Source organism: Zosterops lateralis (genome assembly GCF_965231275.1).
Source record: "Zosterops lateralis genome assembly, chromosome: 11".
Lineage (NCBI taxonomy): Eukaryota > Metazoa > Chordata > Aves > Passeriformes > Zosteropidae > Zosterops > Zosterops lateralis.
In genome coordinates, this window is record NC_139771.1 from 4,440,710 (window position 1) to 4,458,234 (window position 17,525).

At 41.1% G+C, this 17,525-nt stretch overlaps 1 protein-coding gene across 1 annotated transcript in view; it reads left to right on the forward strand.

The window, feature by feature from the left end:
- The window catches only part of DOCK3 (dedicator of cytokinesis 3), a gene marked incomplete at its 5' end in the record, with an annotated part of 197,309 nt that overhangs the window by 126,033 nt on the left and 53,751 nt on the right, over positions 1-17,525 (forward strand). Inside the window, 10 exons of the mRNA XM_083869273.1 lie at positions 849-973; positions 4,968-5,130; positions 5,591-5,697; positions 6,394-6,565; positions 7,024-7,121; positions 8,753-8,836; positions 9,169-9,269; positions 10,561-10,642; positions 14,622-14,792; positions 16,030-16,116. Coding sequence (XP_083725399.1) covers positions 849-973; positions 4,968-5,130; positions 5,591-5,697; positions 6,394-6,565; positions 7,024-7,121; positions 8,753-8,836; positions 9,169-9,269; positions 10,561-10,642; positions 14,622-14,792; positions 16,030-16,116 — 1,190 coding nt within the window. The remainder of the gene's footprint in view (positions 1-848; positions 974-4,967; positions 5,131-5,590; positions 5,698-6,393; positions 6,566-7,023; positions 7,122-8,752; positions 8,837-9,168; positions 9,270-10,560; positions 10,643-14,621; positions 14,793-16,029; positions 16,117-17,525) is intronic.

Below are 17,525 nucleotides of genomic sequence, written 5' to 3' on the forward strand. Positions count from 1 at the left end.
TGGTATCAGTAACTAAATCCTAGAGAAAAATAGGTGTTACCTGCTGTCCTTTTGGTGTAGGCCTTAGAACTGCCCACATAAGTTTTGAAAGCAGTTTCCCAAATTAGATTCTAAAATAAAATCGAACCAAGTGAGCTAGAGTCTGTGAAATTCAGAATAACAAGATACTGAGACACAAGCATTTCTATTTCTGAATATAGTAATTTGGTCTGAAAGCTCCTGAAGATGACGTAGTGAGAAGCTGGCAAGTCTCCATACTGCCTGCTTTCATGTAGCCATGCATATGGATACCAGAGGCCAGCCAGAAATCAAGCAAAAGTTACATTTATAATTCCTTCCTAATCCATCTGAACTGAATTGTGATCAGGTTCCCAAAAAGGATGCTTTTGTTTTATAGTTATGATAAAAGGAAATTACAAAAATATAGAAAATGCTTGAAAGGCTAACTGAACATAATGTTGTTCTGATCATCACAAAAATACTTACTTTTCATAAAATATATTGGAAATAGAAAGCTAAGGATGTTTAGTCAGGCTCAGCCTGACACTTCCAGCTCAGCTAACGAGGCACAGCATAGCAGTAAGAGGTGTTTTTCCCTTCCCTACTTACATACTTAAAACCAGTATTGACTCTGAATTCACATTATTAAAGGCATTACTAACAATGGTCTGATTTTCTGCACTGATATTAAACTGTTCATCCTTATTAACAATTAACTTGCTGCTTGGAATGATTTGGGCATCAGCCATCGTCTTGCAGAACACAGAGAACAATTTGCAGAATGGAACTGGGACAGCCCTCGTGTCCCCTGTGGAGTTTAAGGCTGTGGCTCCACTCTGTCCCTGCAGGTGACATCCGGAATGACCTGTACCTGACCCTGGAGAAGGGGGACTTTGAAAGGGGTGGCAAAAGTGTGCAGAAGAACATCGAGGTCACCATGTACGTGCTCTATGCCGATGGGGAAATCCTGAAGGTAAGAGCTGCTTTCCCTGGGAGCCTCAGGTGTTCCCTGCAGGAGCATTCTCTGTTCCAGAGGCTCTGATGCAAGGGAAGAGCTAAAATAATTTTTTTTTTCAATTGTGAAGTTTGTAAGCTCTGTATTCTGGTCAGTTATAAATCTGTAAGGATTTGGAGCATTTCCCTTATATGGGGATAGAAGACTTGGAGAAAATACTCATGAACTGAAAAGCCTGTGTGATTTCCAAATGTGATGTCAGTGGCTAAAGTAAAAAAAAAAATAGAGTAACTGAGGAGTATATGGCATATCTAAAATTAAATGTGTGTCATACAACACGACGAAATGTGATTCCAAGGGAGACTTCTAAATCTGAGTTGTTGGGTTACAGTACTGAATGTAGTTCTGGAAAATAACTTTGAATAAAAATTCACCCTGGGTTGGCTCCATTCCACCTAGGGATGGGAATTGTTTATGTTTCCTGTTTTACCTCCTGTTTTTTTAGTTTTATTGAAGACAAGGAGGTGGGTGGGAGGTTGTGAATATAGAGAAGTAAACAGGAAGTACTTCAGCATGAGCAGCAATCAGAAATAACTTCCCCCTCCCTTTTCTTTTACATCCACTGCAATAAAATGGGCTTTGTAGCCATTCCAGTAGAGAATCTAAACACCTAAAAGTGTGTACCAAATACATTGCCACAATATGTTGGTTTATTTGAAAGGAGAGCTTTCATCATTACAACTGCTTGTGGTTTCATTAAAAGTAAAGTGTATTTCTTGTAAGGAACCCATTTGTGCTCAGAGCTGCTGCAGGAAGATCAGATTCCTTTTCTGCCTAAGCTTTTCAAACTGAGTGGCAAAGTTTAAATCATCAGTTGATTTCAGTCTGAGAAGTCCCTCAAACTGCAGCATCAGCATCTTCAAATGCTTATGCTAATAATGGTGCCTAATGATTGCATGCAAAAGCCAGATAATTTCTAGACATTATCAGTCTTAACTGCAATGATTTGGTTAGAGTGGTCATTCAGGAGATGAAGTTGGTTTTTCATTGTCTTTGCCTGTTATTAATATTGTAAAGTACATTGAGGCTTTACATGAGAGAGTGGGAACAGGCATGACACAAACGCTGTAAAGGATGGTCAGTCCAATTAGAAAAAAAATCAGACAAACAGATTGTCCTGAGAAGCTGTGGCTGCCTCATCCCTGGAAGTGCTTAAGGCCAGGCTGGATGGAACTCTGAGCAACCTGGTCTGGTAGAAGGTGTCCCTGCCCGTGGCAGGGGGTTGGAACAAGATGAGCTTTAAAGTCCTTTCCAACCTAAATCATTCCAGGATTTGCCATAAAGGAGAGACTTTATATATAAGGATGTTTGTGGTGTTTTAAAATTTAGGCTACATATTTAAAAGAAACTCTGTGTCCCAGTTTTTATGGTATTGCTCCTCTGTGTAGTTGCAATCAAAGCAGCAAAGACACTTGGTTTGTGTCTGGGAGATCTTTGGCTCCTGGTGATTCATGATGCCTGTGAATGTGGGCAGAACCCCGAGAGTTCACTGATCCTGGAGCACTGCTCCACCTGGCTGGAATCCTGGTTCCTTTTCCTGGCTGGAATAACCCTCCACCATTCCTGCCCCATGGCCTTTCTGGAGCAGAGCTGCCAACAGAGACACTGTGTGCAGAATTACATAGGATAGGAGGAAATGGCCAGAGTTTTCATTTCATATTAGAGTAAAATCCTTAAACTTGTCCCAACCAGCAGCACAATCCAAATCTGAATTGTGCCTTCGTGAAGCCCTTAGCAGAACCATACACAGCATTAATGAGAATTTTCTCAGCTCCTCATTGCTGCTGAGTGTATCTTGATCCAGAAATAGTCCTATTGAAAGGAGTGAAATTACCTCCAGAATGTAGTGCTGTTCAAAAGGAAAATGAGTATTTCCTTCTCAAAACAGTCTTACTCAATTGTTAGTATCTTTCAATATAGTCTGAAAAAAAAAAAAAAAAAAAATCCTTTGACACATTTCTCACTTCTTTCTTCTTTCTGTTCCAGTAGCAGGAATAGCCTATGAATTGCAAGGCACACCTTTAACAATAGAAATTTCCTGATAGTTTTTCTAGTTTAGCTTCTCTACCCTGCCTCTTCCCTCTAATTCCCTTGCTTACTTGGGTCTCGAGGTCACCAGGTATCTGGAGATCAGTTTGTATTTTGCAGATCACAATTTAGAATTAAAGAATTACCAGTCTGCCCTCCTCAGACTATAGATTTGTAGTATAACTGCATGAAAATTAAGTTAACAACCAGAAGGAGAAACTATTCATTTATTTGAAGTTCATAGGAAGAAGTTCATAGGTCATTCAAAGACTGACCATTTGTCAGCCAGAGCAGGTGGCTCCTTGATGGAACAAAAAATGCTCACATTACAATTTGAATTTTTACTGTATCTTGTAGAGGAAATAGAAATACTATTTTGTTTGCTCCTAAGAGCCTAATGCAGAATGAGATTTTGGAATTGCTGTGTTGAAGCCAAACTGTTTACTCTTGCTGCAGAATAGAACTGGGATCTTACAGTTCTGGGTTGCAGTACTGGCACTGCTCTCTGCTAAGCTGTTGTTATCTGCAACAATTAATTCTTGTTGCTGTATTAAACAAATGTAGGGTTGTGGCTCATCCCATGTGGTTACTGAGGATTATTTGAGAGGACTGAGTTGTGTGAGTTCAGCCTTCAGTTACTCATTTTGGATCAGAGCCTTTGCAGTGAGTCTCTGTCCACATAGGCTGTCCTTGCACTGTATCCCAGAATTCCAGAGAGCTTTTCTTCCCTTCTGGGCTCCTTCACAAATTCTTAACTTTCCCAAAGCCAGCAGATTATTGCCAGAGGTTGAACTAACTGGGTGTGGTTAATGGGATGTTCTTGACTGGCCAGTCAGATGGCTTACAGATTTAAAAAAACATTTCTGGTATTTTCTTGGGATAGAATTTATAGATGCCTTGGGGAAATGACCAGTAGCAGTTCTTGTCATCATACTGTTCCATGGGGTTTTTTTACATCAGAATTTATATTGCATGAGTTATTCTTGGTCTACTTAGCTTGTTTCTTCTTGGATTCATTATCCTTGGACATGCTAGTGTAGAATCTCCAAACTGTCTTTTTTCTGCTTGCTTTTATGAGATGTTGTATCTCCTGGATCTCTTTGTTACTGCTGGGTCTAGAGCATGGGTTAGTGCTCATATATTAAAAAATGTGCTTCCTGCTCCATGTCTTTGTCACAAAGGACCTTTTACTGACCTTATTTCAGAACTTCAATATTTATCCTATTTTCCTTCACTTGTATTCTAAGAAATTTTTGTTTTCTAAAACAATATCAGTTAATGTTTTCTTCATCTGTATTTTGTGAAGCACAGATTGGGCAAAATCTCTGAGTTTGTTATATCTGAAAGCAGAAATTTAGATCCAATTACATTTTTAGGTGATGAGTATTACACAGAAATTCTCTGCTTACTGAGGAAGTAACTTGATTAGAATTTTATGGGATACTTGGTGAGGCTGGATAGTCATAGTTTTGAAAGATGAATGTTTGTAAAGAACTTGGAAAGGTCAGTTTTCACTTCTGAACTGAGATAGTGAAGCAGAAATCTAGTTAAAGGATCTCTTCACTGAAGGCTAATATTACTAGTGATGGTCTGCTATGGCCTGTTTTTTGGACTGAATTGTATATATTTGGACTTAGATGTTTATTGCATCTACTCAGTGTTTGATGGAAAACTTAGCTTAAACAATATCCTAAGATACTGGGATTCACCCAGTATTACAGGTGTCTTAGTTCACCCTTTGCCCCAAAACAAAGTTTCAAGATCTCCTAAAAAAATCCACATTTCATTGTCTCTGAATTTCTGCTTCTGAGTCTTTTATGTCTACAGAAAGCCATGAATTATCTAAGGGTTGTCACTGGACAATAGAACGATTCAGGGGTGGTGGTGTGATGTGTTTAATGCTGGTTGTTTCCCTCGGTGGCAGGACTGCATCAGCCTGGGCTCGGGGGAGCCGAGCAGGAGCGCCTACCACTCCTTTGTGCTGTACCACAACAACAGCCCGCGCTGGGGCGAGATCATCAAACTGCCTATCCCCATCGACCGCTTCCGCGGCTCCCACCTGCGCTTCGAGTTCCGGCACTGCTCCAGTGAGTGCCCACGGGTGCCCAGCTCCTGCCACTGCTGCCTGAGGCTGCCACTGGGTGGGAGGCAGCAAAGAGAGGCCAGGAATACAGGGAATACACTGCTAAACAGCCTTCTGCTGAGTTTATCGAACGGCACACTGAGAACATGATGAACGATCAGTGCAGGGCACAGCACTTTGTAGATGTTTGTCCCTGCTGTTCTTTTGTTGTGTTTTTTCTGTAGAATGTTTTCTTTGCAGGATAAACAATTTAGATTTTGCTGTTTGGCATGTCTGTGTTTGATTTGAAGCTTATCAGTCCTTTACATAGAACTAGAAAAAAGAAATTAGAATTAGAAAAGTTGTTTGTTCTGTAAGCTGCTTGTTTTCCTTCAGGGATGTGGAGAAGTTGGTGAGTAATCTTGTATATATTGACAGAGAGGCTATGCACAAATATAATTCCTTCTTTCTATCTCTTGCTGCAGCAAAAGACAAGGGAGAAAAGAAGCTCTTTGGTTTTGCATTCACCCCATTGATGAGAGATGATGGCACGACCTTGTCGGATGATATCCATGAGCTCTATGTTTATAAGGTACCAGTTCTCTGCAGACTTTTCACTGCTCATCTCTACTTCATTACTTAAATGAGTAATGGTCATTACATTATCCTTCTCCTCTTTATTAGATGTATGTGAGGAACAGATTAATAGTAGTTTCAAAATTTTATACATTCAAATTCACATGGTTTGGATAGAGCCTTCTATTCTAGGTGCAGCTCACCTTTTCCATCCTGATGATGATGATTTATCTGCTATTAATCCCATCCATTTTGACTGCAAACACGCTGGTGTTCATGAGCATTCAGCACTTCTACCAGCCTAAGGCATTGCTCTGTGCCTTTGTAAGATGACATTGTGCTGGATTCAAATGCCTCATTCTGCAGGGCCAGGACTTGGCAGCCCTGCAGCAAGAGATTTGGGCTTGGGGGTTTTTCCTTTCTGCTGATTCACTTGGGTTTATTTGTTCAGTAAATTTTCAGGTGGCAGCACTAAGTTTACATCTGGAAAATCTGATGAGTTCTAATGAGGCAGTGGTTGGAGACCACTCTGTAGAGCTGGGTCTGTTCTGGGTCTGTGTCCAGGCCCCCAAGCACAGCTTTTCCTTAGAAGTGTTGATGTGCACCCACAAAAATCCCAACACAGGCACTGTTGGGGGAGCTGCTGACAGGCTGTGGGCATGTGGGATGAGATGGCCAAGGTACAACTGCATCCCTTGTGCTGCCTCCGCAGTGTGATGAGAACAGCACGTTCAACAACCACGCGCTGTACCTGGGACTGCCCTGCTGCAAGGAGGATTACAATGGCTGCCCCAACATCCCCTCCAGCCTCATCTTCCAGCGCAGCACCAAAGAGACCTTCTCAGTCTCCACACAGCTCTCTTCTACCAAACTGACCCAGAATGGTGAGTTGCTGATCCCTCAGAACTGCCCAAGGCAGCGGGAATTAGGAAAGAGAGCAAAAAATTTCACTATTAGCACTTTTACACAATCCAGAGTTTGTTTTGCTTGGCTTTTACAGAGCAGAGTAAAATAAGATTTTTTTTTTACAGCAACATCCCTAAAACATGAACAGACAGAAGTGGATTGTCAAGTCACACAGGGAAAAATGCAGCCTTTACTCTTTTTAAAGCACTTTACCATTCCCCATTCCTTTCTCCATTAGCAGTATTGATATTGACTCATTCCATATTTTACTTCTTGTTTTCCATTATACACATATATAAATATATATATATGTCATTTCCCAAGAAGTATGAACTGCATCAAGTGGTGAAGTGCAACATGATGAATCTCTGGTGGGTCTGGGGTTGCCACGCTTCCCTCTGTGTGGGGTTCTAGCTCTTCCTCCCTCTCTCTGCAGTGGATCTGCTTGCCCTGCTCAAATGGAAAGCTTACCCAGATCGAGTGATGGATATTCTGGGAAGACTGAGACATGTCAGTGGCGAGGAGATTGTTAAGGTACTACATGAACTTACAGCCTTTGGATGTATCTGTGGTGAGCAGTGAGTTCAAACCTGCAGGCACTTCTGAAGGCCCCCTCTTACTGTGTTTTTTGATTCACACTGTGAACTTCCGCCCTGTAGGAACTGGGATTTTATTATGAAGTGAAACTGGAAGATACATTTGAGACATTAGTGCACAGTCAGTCTGTGGGATCAAACCAGAGCTAATCCTTAGTCAAATGTTCTCAGCCACATGTGCTGGGCCCTCAGCACCAGTGGTTCCAGTCTGCAGTCCCACACAGCAGCTGGTGCAGGCATAAACCCTCTCTGGTGCCTCCAGCCAGCAGTGCACCAGTCTTTTGTCTGCCAGCTCATCATCTCACCAGGTTTTGTAGCCACTGTTGCTCCACATGATAATCTTGTGTGGCCTGAGCTTCTTCCTTAGGGCCGAGGAACTTCCAACTGTGTTTGAATACTTGTGGTCTCGGCAAAACAAACTGCATTCCAGATATGCCTCTGATAATCTTAGGTGTGCTGGGAACTCTCCCTAGGATTTATTTCTATAAATCTGTAAGTAAAAGCTGATTTCTAACACAAACAACAAGGAGAAGAAACTGAAGACAAACCCTATCACTTAAGCAGTTTGTCATTAAAGCCACTTCACTGTAACTCATTTGAGTGTTGCCATATCTGGAATGTTACTCTTCATGGTAACTTGGTAACAGTAACAGGGGGAGCACAAATCCCATTTATATTGAAATTCTTCAAGAATGTCATGTTTTGTACACTTTGTTTGTAGGGCAGTATCAGGTTTTATAGAGAATGAAAAAGAAAGATATGGATTGAATTATTTCATGGGGAGAAGTAATTGATTCTCCCCATAAATCAGCTGTCATTTGGCACTGGAATATGAAGAACAGAATGTAATAACTCAGAAAAAAAAATATTTTATCATTTTAGAGACTTCATAAATTGTTATAATTTATTTCTTGTTGTCCACATCAGAAATTTAGGTAGAGTAGATTAAAAAATTATGAGAGAATGTGCAGTTAACGATCTCCAGCACTCTCCTTCACACTCATCCTTTTGGAGACTGTGCTTTCCCAAGGAAAATCACTGAACTGTCAGTGCTCAAGAAGCTGTGGAGTTAAGGGTGAAAGGAGCAATTGGCAAGATGTAACTCACCCCAATTAATGCTTGTTAGAAAAGCTTTACTTTCTGTCATTTAACAAAGATTTCAATATTAAACATAATTTAATGTACTGCCCAGCCTCAGATTTGATGCTGAACAGTACCCGGGACACCAGTGATTTGAGAATGAGAGCGAGTTGTTTGGTGTCAGGCAGCACTTCCAGTCAGCTTAAAGTGAGAGGAACACTCAGTCAAAATTATAAATCAGGTATATAGTACATATTTTTTATTTTTTGATTTTCTATCATTTTTGTGTGAAAATACTCTTTGCAGAGATAAAAATTTTTCTATGTAAAATCAAATTAAAATCTGTCACATCACATAGGTGAACCTGAAGTGATTTGTCCTTGGCAAGTGTTTCACAAAGATATTGAAATGTATGAACTAATTAAAGCAGAGGAGAAATAACCTTCTGAATAAAATTTAAGTTGAAATTCTTTGTTGATGTCATTTTAGTTCCTACAAGACATTCTGGACACGTTGTTTGTAGTTTTGGATGACAACACAGAGAAGTATGGTCTGTTGGTCTTTCAGTCTCTGGTAAGCTGCTGGATTGTTATTTATCTCATGCTCAGTGAGTTTTAAGTTTGTTATGATCATGTTGCTACTATTGTGCTTCTGTCAAATATGAAATACTCAGCTGTGATTTCTGTAATGATCTTGGGTGAGGAGGGCAGGCTGACCTCAGCACATCCAGGGGCACCAGTATTTGCTCTCATGTGGGAGAAGCAACCAATCATACCTGAGAACACAACTGTGACTGTTTAAAGCAGCTCATGTATTTGAATGCTCCTTAGTTTGAAACACTTGTTTGTGGACACTTGGCAGCAATTGCAATTCCTTGAGTTGGGCTCCCTTCTCCATGTTCCCAGGTGTTCATCATCAACCTGCTCCGTGACAGCAAGTACTTCCACTTCCGCCCCGTGATGGACACCTACATCCAGAAGCACTTTGCAGGAGCTCTGGCTTACAAGTAGGTCTTGTGTTCCCCTCTTTGAGAGGTGGCATCACCAAGCTTGGGAATGGTGGCACCATCAGAATCACAGCCTTCCTGGCAGCAGTGTCCCCCAAAGCAGAGCTGCTCACCTGGAAGTTTTCCAGCACAGCTGAAGGGAAAATCTGCTAAATGTCACCAGTGGCTGGGCATGGCCACATTAGGCATTTCTCTTGACCTTCTGGACTGGCAAATCTTTTTCTTTCTTTTTTTTTTTAAACTGAAGAGATACTCAGCAACAACTCATTATCAGTCTGCAAGTGAGACAAATGAGCTACCAAGAGCATATGCAGTCCTCATCTTAAGGATGTTGGGATGCACAACTTGTGTGAAAGCTTAGAGAATTAATTGTAACTTCTAAAGTAGACAGATATTCACATAAGGTGTTCTATTTGGTTACAATTTAATTTCATTAGGGCAGAAATCTAAATTTAACTGTCACTTTAAAGATTCTGCCTTATTTTCTGGTATTTAAAAGAGTTGCATCAGAAAATGAGACTGACTTTTTGAAAGCAGTAAGTCACCCTTCAGGGTGTTGTTCTTTCTTTCTTTTAGACCATTGCTTTTGTATACCTGAGTATATTCTATCTTTGGCCACAGTAAACTATAAAATACAAAAACTATAAATTTCTTTTGATTCTTTTAAGCAATTCACATTTTTGTGCAATTAAAATAAATATAAAAATACTCTATCAATGGTAGGTGAAAATCCATAGATAATATACAACACTGGAAGGTTGTCACGTTCAGAGGGTAAAAAGGTATTCTGCTTTGTGTTAATTAGCACCTCTTTCAGACAAAACTAATGGGTTTTGGTAGCTTGATGTCTGAAATAAAACATGGATTTAATACAGCTTTGTAAGTTAGTCCAGATTGTCTCGTGTACTTGGCAAAATAGATGCAGGTATTTTCTTTGTGATCTCAGTTTCTAAAAGCTTCTTACTGAGATGAGAGCTGGGATTTCTTATTAAAACAAAAGTATATTTTGGTCTTAGAACCATACATTTATCAAAACTATCTCTCTAATAACATCTTTTTTATGTTCTCTTAGTGTTCCTCATGGTCCAAGTCAATTACAGATAAGAAATAATTTTCTGGATTTGAAACTTAAATAAATGTAAATACTATGTAAATTCAGTATCAAGGACAACTGTAACTGACCACTGAAATAAGGTGAAACGAGACTGGTTTAGAGATGTCTCCCTAAAACCACAATGTTTGATGACTGTGAGAAGTGGTGCTGAAGGCCTCTGTTCCCTGCCTGTTCCAGGGAGCTGATCCGGTGTCTGAAGTGGTACATGGACCGCTCAGCCGAGCTTGTGCGCCAGGACCACATCCAGGAGGCCATGAGAGTAGGTATCCTCTGGGAGCTGCTGCCTGCTCCTCTGGGACCACAGAAGGAAGGGCTGGGAGAGCTGGAAATGGAATCAAGGGTAGTGTGGCACTGGCTTCCTGTAATTGTTTAACCAGATTTTTACATGTATAGCCACAGTTTTAGGGGGAGATTTACTCTTGTGCTGAAAAAATTGGAAGAATTAAGTTTCCTTAAGCCCTCTTGCACCCCTAGGGAGAACCTAAGTGGGACTTACATCCATGGCCAGTGCATAAATACTCCATTGATGTGGGCTGCACCTTGCCTTCCAAGCAGCAGTAAGTTTGAGTGTGTTAGGCACAGGTGCTGTGGATCAAAGTTTTGCTCTTCATTTCTGGCTGCGACACAGCTCCATTGTACCATGGGTTGAAGTCCAGGAGTATTTTAAGCAGCAGATAAATGAGTCTTTAACTGGATGGAAATCCTCAGAAGTAGCACAGGACCTGACCTATGGTACTGTGATTGGAACGTGATGTCCTAGGGAGGCACAGCTGTGAGAAACGCCAGGAAGGTTTTGGTGCTATTACAGAGAAATCAGAGAATTAATAAAGTATTCATTTAATCATGTGTAATAGTAAGCCTGGAAGTCAGTGTCTTAAGTGTATAAATATAAGATGCCAGCATTTGCAGGAAAATGTTTTTCTTTGAGTGAATGCCCACCTGCACCTTCTGCCTGCAAGGGGGCTGGTGTCCTAACACCTAAGTGTGGGCACTTGGAGAACTGGAAGCAGTGGCAGTGATCAGCACTTGGATTTTGTCACTTGTCAGTACAAATATGTGAAACCTCTTCCAGGTGAAGGACACTGCCAATGCCATCATCTCACTTTCCAAATCCCCTGCTAGGATCCTATTCATATAATACAAGGGCATTACATTGCTTTGCTTTTGTAGATATTGACATACATACATTGAACATCTTTGGAATTTTCAAACACAAATTCATATGGAATGGTAAAAATAGGGCAAAGATGCCTCTTCAAAGAATTAGCAATTTTCTCATTCTTCTTTTTTTTTTCTATCCTTATATTTCTTTCTTTCTTAATTGCAAAAAAAGCTATTAAAGTTATGAAATGAGAGGAAGATCTCCAGCTGGAATGACTTCGAGGAGATTTTCTTGCCTCTCAAACCACTGATTAGTGCTTTATGCAGTGCAGCAAATAGAGATGTAGGATATTGTCCCTATGTGATCTGCATTTGTTGAACCTCATAGCAGTCAGTTTGGAAATAGTAATGACAGGAATGTTGGAATAACTTTCAGCAGCTGGGGTTAGGGAAGTCAGTTTTCAATGGGGTTCATTGTGTCTCCCCAAGGTAGCTCTTTGCTTTCTGGGGCTCTCAAGGGCTGGAACATGGCTGTTCCCTCTGTGAGGGAGGTCAGTTTGCAGACCTGACAGCCCAAGCCTTTCCAAGCACAGGAATTAAAATTACCAGCAGAGTTTGTGCAGACCTGACAGCACATCTTCTGCACCCACACTGCTGTCACATCTTATTCAGACAGTTGCCTTTGCAGATACCTCTTGCAGGCCCAAATTCAGGTCTTTTTCTTCTCCCATTACAGTGAAGTGATTGATTTCCTTCTTTGTTTCCAGATTTTATTTCCGGCATTTGGAACAAGTTTGTACCAAAGACATTATCATTGCTGATGTATTGTTATTAGTACCAGATTCTACTGTTGGGGATTTCTGTGGTCTTTGATGTGTTCACCACACTCCTGGCATTAGCAGTTCTTTAGCTGAGAAAACAGGATAGCTCTGTATCCCTTTTTCCCTGAATTATCTGTTCAGTGTAGTGCCCTAAAGCTGGTGCTGAAATACTCTGCACTCTTATGGCTCCTGGCTGCTCATGTACATTCATGATGGACATGCAAATGTCTCATAGTATTCTGATTTCAAATACTGGCATTAGCAGAGTTCTAGAGGTTTTCTAAAATTTCCTACCTCCCTCAAGATTGCTCTTTATTCTCAAAAGCTCCTGTGCAACTTGGAGGAGCTATAACCAAAAGGATATTTCTACCTAGAGCACAGCATCATGCTCCTTTATTGTGCCCTATACAAGGCTCCACAAAAGCTGCATTAAGGAACAGCTGCCTGTGCCTCCCAGAGGACTTCTGTAACCAAGTCTCCATGAAGTTTTGCTGTCCCTGAGGAAATTAAGAACTAAGGAACTGTGTCAAAGAAATGCCCTTTCAGCTTCAGTTATCTTCCAGCAGAACTATAGGTGGGTTTTCCCTAGATTAGGAAACCAACAGCAAGGGCTTTTCTCCCTCAGGAGGTTTTCCCTGAATCTTCCCTGCTGGCCACAGGGCAGAGGTGCTCACCTGTTACATGAACATGCACACAGACTGTGTTTGTGAGGGACCTACTTTAATTTGACACTGACCTTTTGTATCATGCCAAACATCACTGGGCTGGGATTTTATCTCAGTGCACTTGTATGTCTTTAGGCACAAATGCACATCAGATTTGTGATGTTATAGGTAGCAAGAGTCAAAGTTAGTCCTGGTGCTGACTTGTGCTACCAAGACTTGGTTTGTGTTTTTAGCATCCCAGCCATATGTGCAAACACTGGGACTCTTTGGTTCTCTGCCTGTGTGGGCTCATTGTGCTTGCTAAGGACAGTGACAAGGTCTGGGCCCTGCTACCTCACCATAATTCCACAGGGAATTATGGAGGGTCACACACAAATGCTCTGATTCACTGCAAAATGTAATCCTCACATTGAAGTTATGAGCCCTCAGATGAGATTCCTGGCTGTGTGTACTGAAGCCCTAAAGCAGCTCCTACAAGCACTGCATGTGCTGGCTTTGGTGTCAGCACAGGGATGTCAGCCTTGGAGAGATGACTGGGAACCAACTGGCCTTTGTCTGGAAATGAGCCAGGAATGCAGCTGATACTTCCTGATGAAGATCTTTGGTGTAAGGAAGCTTCACTGGGAGATGGTTTAGTACAGAAATATAAATAATAACTGCTGAATTACTGAAGTTGCCATTATTTCTGGGTGAAAAATAAAAGGCTGTAAGAGTCAATGGCATTTTGAAATCCATTATGGCTTTATGAGGAATTTCACATTCCCATTCTATATCCTTAAAGCTGTAGCGTTCTAAAACTTAAAACATAGCATTTCATACTTGTGCATATTGGGTGATGGTTCAGTGAGCGACTCTTAGGGGTGCGAAAATATGTCTTGGGAGCAAAATTTGTATTTGAATTAATTTCCATTTTCCCAGCATTGAATATTTTCCATGGAATACAGTGAAATATTACTAAGGTTTCTGCACAGCCTGTGATTGCTGAATCTCTAGCCTGTTGTTTCCCTGTGCTGGATTTTGAGGATATCATCAAACCATGAATTATCCTGCTTTGCTGGTGAATCCTATTAAGTACTCAGGGAAGGAGTGATGTCCCTGATATTTGGTACATTCTGGCACTGACAGTTGTGCACAGCCAACATCTAGGAGGTGTGTGAAGTGTCACCTTGCTGGGCTGGTGTCTCAGAACTGTTGATGACTTGTTACAGCTGCTCAGAACAATGGTCCCTGCTGCCAGATAAATGCAGTTCTAAATAATGCCATTTACAAAATTTTGTGAGAAAACAGAACAGTTTCTTCAGATACTTCAGTCATTGTGCCAAGTCATGAGAAAACCAGATGTTTCTTACCTTGACCAAAATTTTCCTCAAATTATGTAACTCAGATTTGTCTCTTTGATGTAAATGCATACTTTTTCTGTTAGTGGGACATGCAAATAACAAAGATTATTGATTGAGAATGAGTATTTGCCTAAGGGTAGCTCTTCCTTAACTGAATTATGTAACTTATAAAACCTGTTTTTCATTCTCCTTTCTAAAGCTCAAGATTTTAGTTATTATGCATGTAGTCTTTCCTGGTTCTCTTTAAAGCTCCTTTATTTTCTTTCTCTCTTTTTCTCTGTCTTGATCTCCTTCCTCTCCTGCTCCTTAAGGCCTTGGAATATCTTTTCAAGTTCATTGTCCAATCTCGGATCCTTTACTCCAGAGCTACTTGTGGAATGGAGGAGGAGCAGTTCCGTTCTAGCATCCAGGAGCTTTTCCAGTCCATCAGATTTGTGCTCAGCTTGGACAGCAGGAGCTCTGAGACTCTCATCTTCACACAGGTTTGCTATTTCCTACACTCCCACTGGCAAACCACGAGGAAGCTGTTCCTGCAGGGGTAGGAGGCGTGGGCACATGGGGGTTAAATGCAGGTCAGTGGAGTTTTTCCCCCTAACAAGCTGGCGATGCTGGGAAACAAGACACCCATTAATGGCATTAGACAGTAGCTTTGCACAGGTGAGCTGGGCTGGGGCACTCTTAAGAGGAAGTAACTTCTCACATAAGAGTGAAATTTTTACTGTTTGCAGAAGTAAACTGCGTTTTCAAGTCTCTCTCATTCCTATGTCTTATGGTTGGCCTCAAGAACTTCTAAATCCTTCATTATAGCACTTCAAATCAGTACTTACAGTCACAGCAGCATCACAGTGAGAATTCCAACTGTTGTATTTGCACTCAGATAAACAATTCCAGCATGTGCTAAAGTTACAATCAGTGTCATGTGCAGCCTGACCACAAACATGTTGTGATGCCCATACTCATATTTAATGCATCATTTAATATGGCCCAGAGGACTTAATGAAGACTCCATGTGGGCTGAAGACAATACTCAAAGTGAGAAAGGATGCTGCTCAGCTTTGGGTTCAGTTTTAAAGACCACTGTACTGCATTACATACTCCTGCATCTAAGTGTTAAATGTCAAACATGCTGTTTTATGCCTCTGCTCAGAGAATGTCAGAAGGGAGCACCCAGAGCTCCCTCGTAATGTGAAGGTGGTTTGTAATCACTAATGCAGAATTACAGATGTTTGAAACACCTGCTGTATTTTGCCAAAGAAGCAGCTGCTGTGAACGTTGCAGCCAAGCAGTGACTCTGCTGGTTAGGAAGCTGCCAGTGGAGTGATCTCTTTCTTAAGGAGCTGCTCAGAAAGATTTGAGAACAGCTGCTCTAATGTTTTATTTAATCACCCTTTAGTGGCTTTAATAAGATGTGCCAGGAACGAGAGAAATCGGTGCACAGAATTTTGCAGACAAAGTGACGGTGAATGGAAACAGTATCTTCTGAATATTTTCCACTTGTGTTGGTCCCAAATATAGAGGGAGAGTCACTGTGAGGATGGGGGATTTTCCCTTTTTCTCTTTCTTTCTCTTTTTAATTTTTTTTCCTCCTTTCTCTCACTATGTTATTTCTTACTTTGGACTTTTGTAATTTGTAAAGCCTGTCCTTGCTGAATCTTTGAAAAGTTTACTTTTTGTTTCCCCTTTGCCACTGTGTTGCCCCCTGATCCCATTGCCCCTTAGACCCCTCAGCCTGGAGGGCAGGCGAGCGGAGCCGGGACAGGTGCCCCACAAAAATGTGGGGGCACAACAAGGCCGACATTTAATTGTGTAAGTAATGATCCCCAGGACTGCTCAAGTGTTTCCTTGTGGATGTTCCCAGTTAATCTCTTTACCCTACCCCAAACACTCTTTTCCTGCATATCAACTGGAGTTTGATGTTTAAGTGGCCAGTACTTTGAAACTTGGAGGTGAGGAGTATTTCAGTTATTCATGGAGCAGTTTATGGCATCCACACACCAAAAAGACAGTACTGAGGGTGTACACAAGATTATATAAGTCGCCTTATTCAGGGGAGCCAAGCATTTGTTTCTTATTTGATTATTAGTTCTGAAAATCTGGACAATTGTTAAATACCCACAGAAATGCTTGAGGCCCTGGCAAACATAATTTCCCTCACGCTTGTCCTCTTCTCCAGGATATTTGAGAAATCTCAGTATCTCAGTTTTTTCCAGCAATGAGAGTAAAACTGATTTCCTTCCTCCCAGGCAATTAGCTGCACATGAGTAATGTTCCAGCATATTTTAGGGTGTTGTGCAATAATGGGATCCTTCAAGGAACTGTTGAAATTATGTCATCTCAGGACAGCTCCAAATCTTCCTGAAGAGATCCTGTGCCTACCCGTGGATTGCTAGGGCTATACAGAAATCCTTCTGCTTTCTAAGTAATAGAAAGTTTAGGAAAACTCCTGTAAGGATTTGTTGGGCCGATATTGTAATTTCACTTATATTATCCCAAAGATAAAGACAGTGACTGGATTTGTGGCTGTTACTGCCTTCCAAAACTACCAGGAGCTAGTGAAGCGATTTATACTTATTTATTTTGTTAGTACATTGCAGGTATGCAGGAACAAATAGGTGACAACACCCAGGAGGCCTTGTGGGGTCTTGTGTAATCTGAGTTGATTGTAACAAAAGAAGATTTTGAGAGAGAATGAGTGGAAGAAGGAGGTAAATTTTAAAATAACTTGATTTTGCTCAAATACTATTAAATAGATTTCACTGTAGAAGGAAAAAAGACTTTGCAAAGAAGGAGGCTGGGATTGTATGGATTAGGAGAATTATATCAGTATGGAAGAGATACTAAAATGTCTATGCAGTGAGAAAACACTCAGAGGAAATCTCAGAGGAAAAAAAAAATACTGACAGTGGTGAGACTCTGGAAGGGCAAAGCTGAACAGAGATCTGCAGTGAAGTCTGGTAAACCTGAACCTGTGCAGGAAATCACTGGGGGTTTGTGTGGAGAGTTTCAGGGAAGGGAGGTGGGAATGGCAGGAAGGGAAGAGTGGAGGTGAGGCTGCTTCAAGAAACCGACCATCTAGGAATTTAAATAGTTATAATGAGGAAGCAGGTGTGGAGCTTGGGTAGGATGTAGAAGGGAAGAATTTTAAAACATTAAAGGTGGTGGCAGTTGTTCGATAGGACTCCAAGTGTGCAGAATTGAGCATAGGGTGATGCATA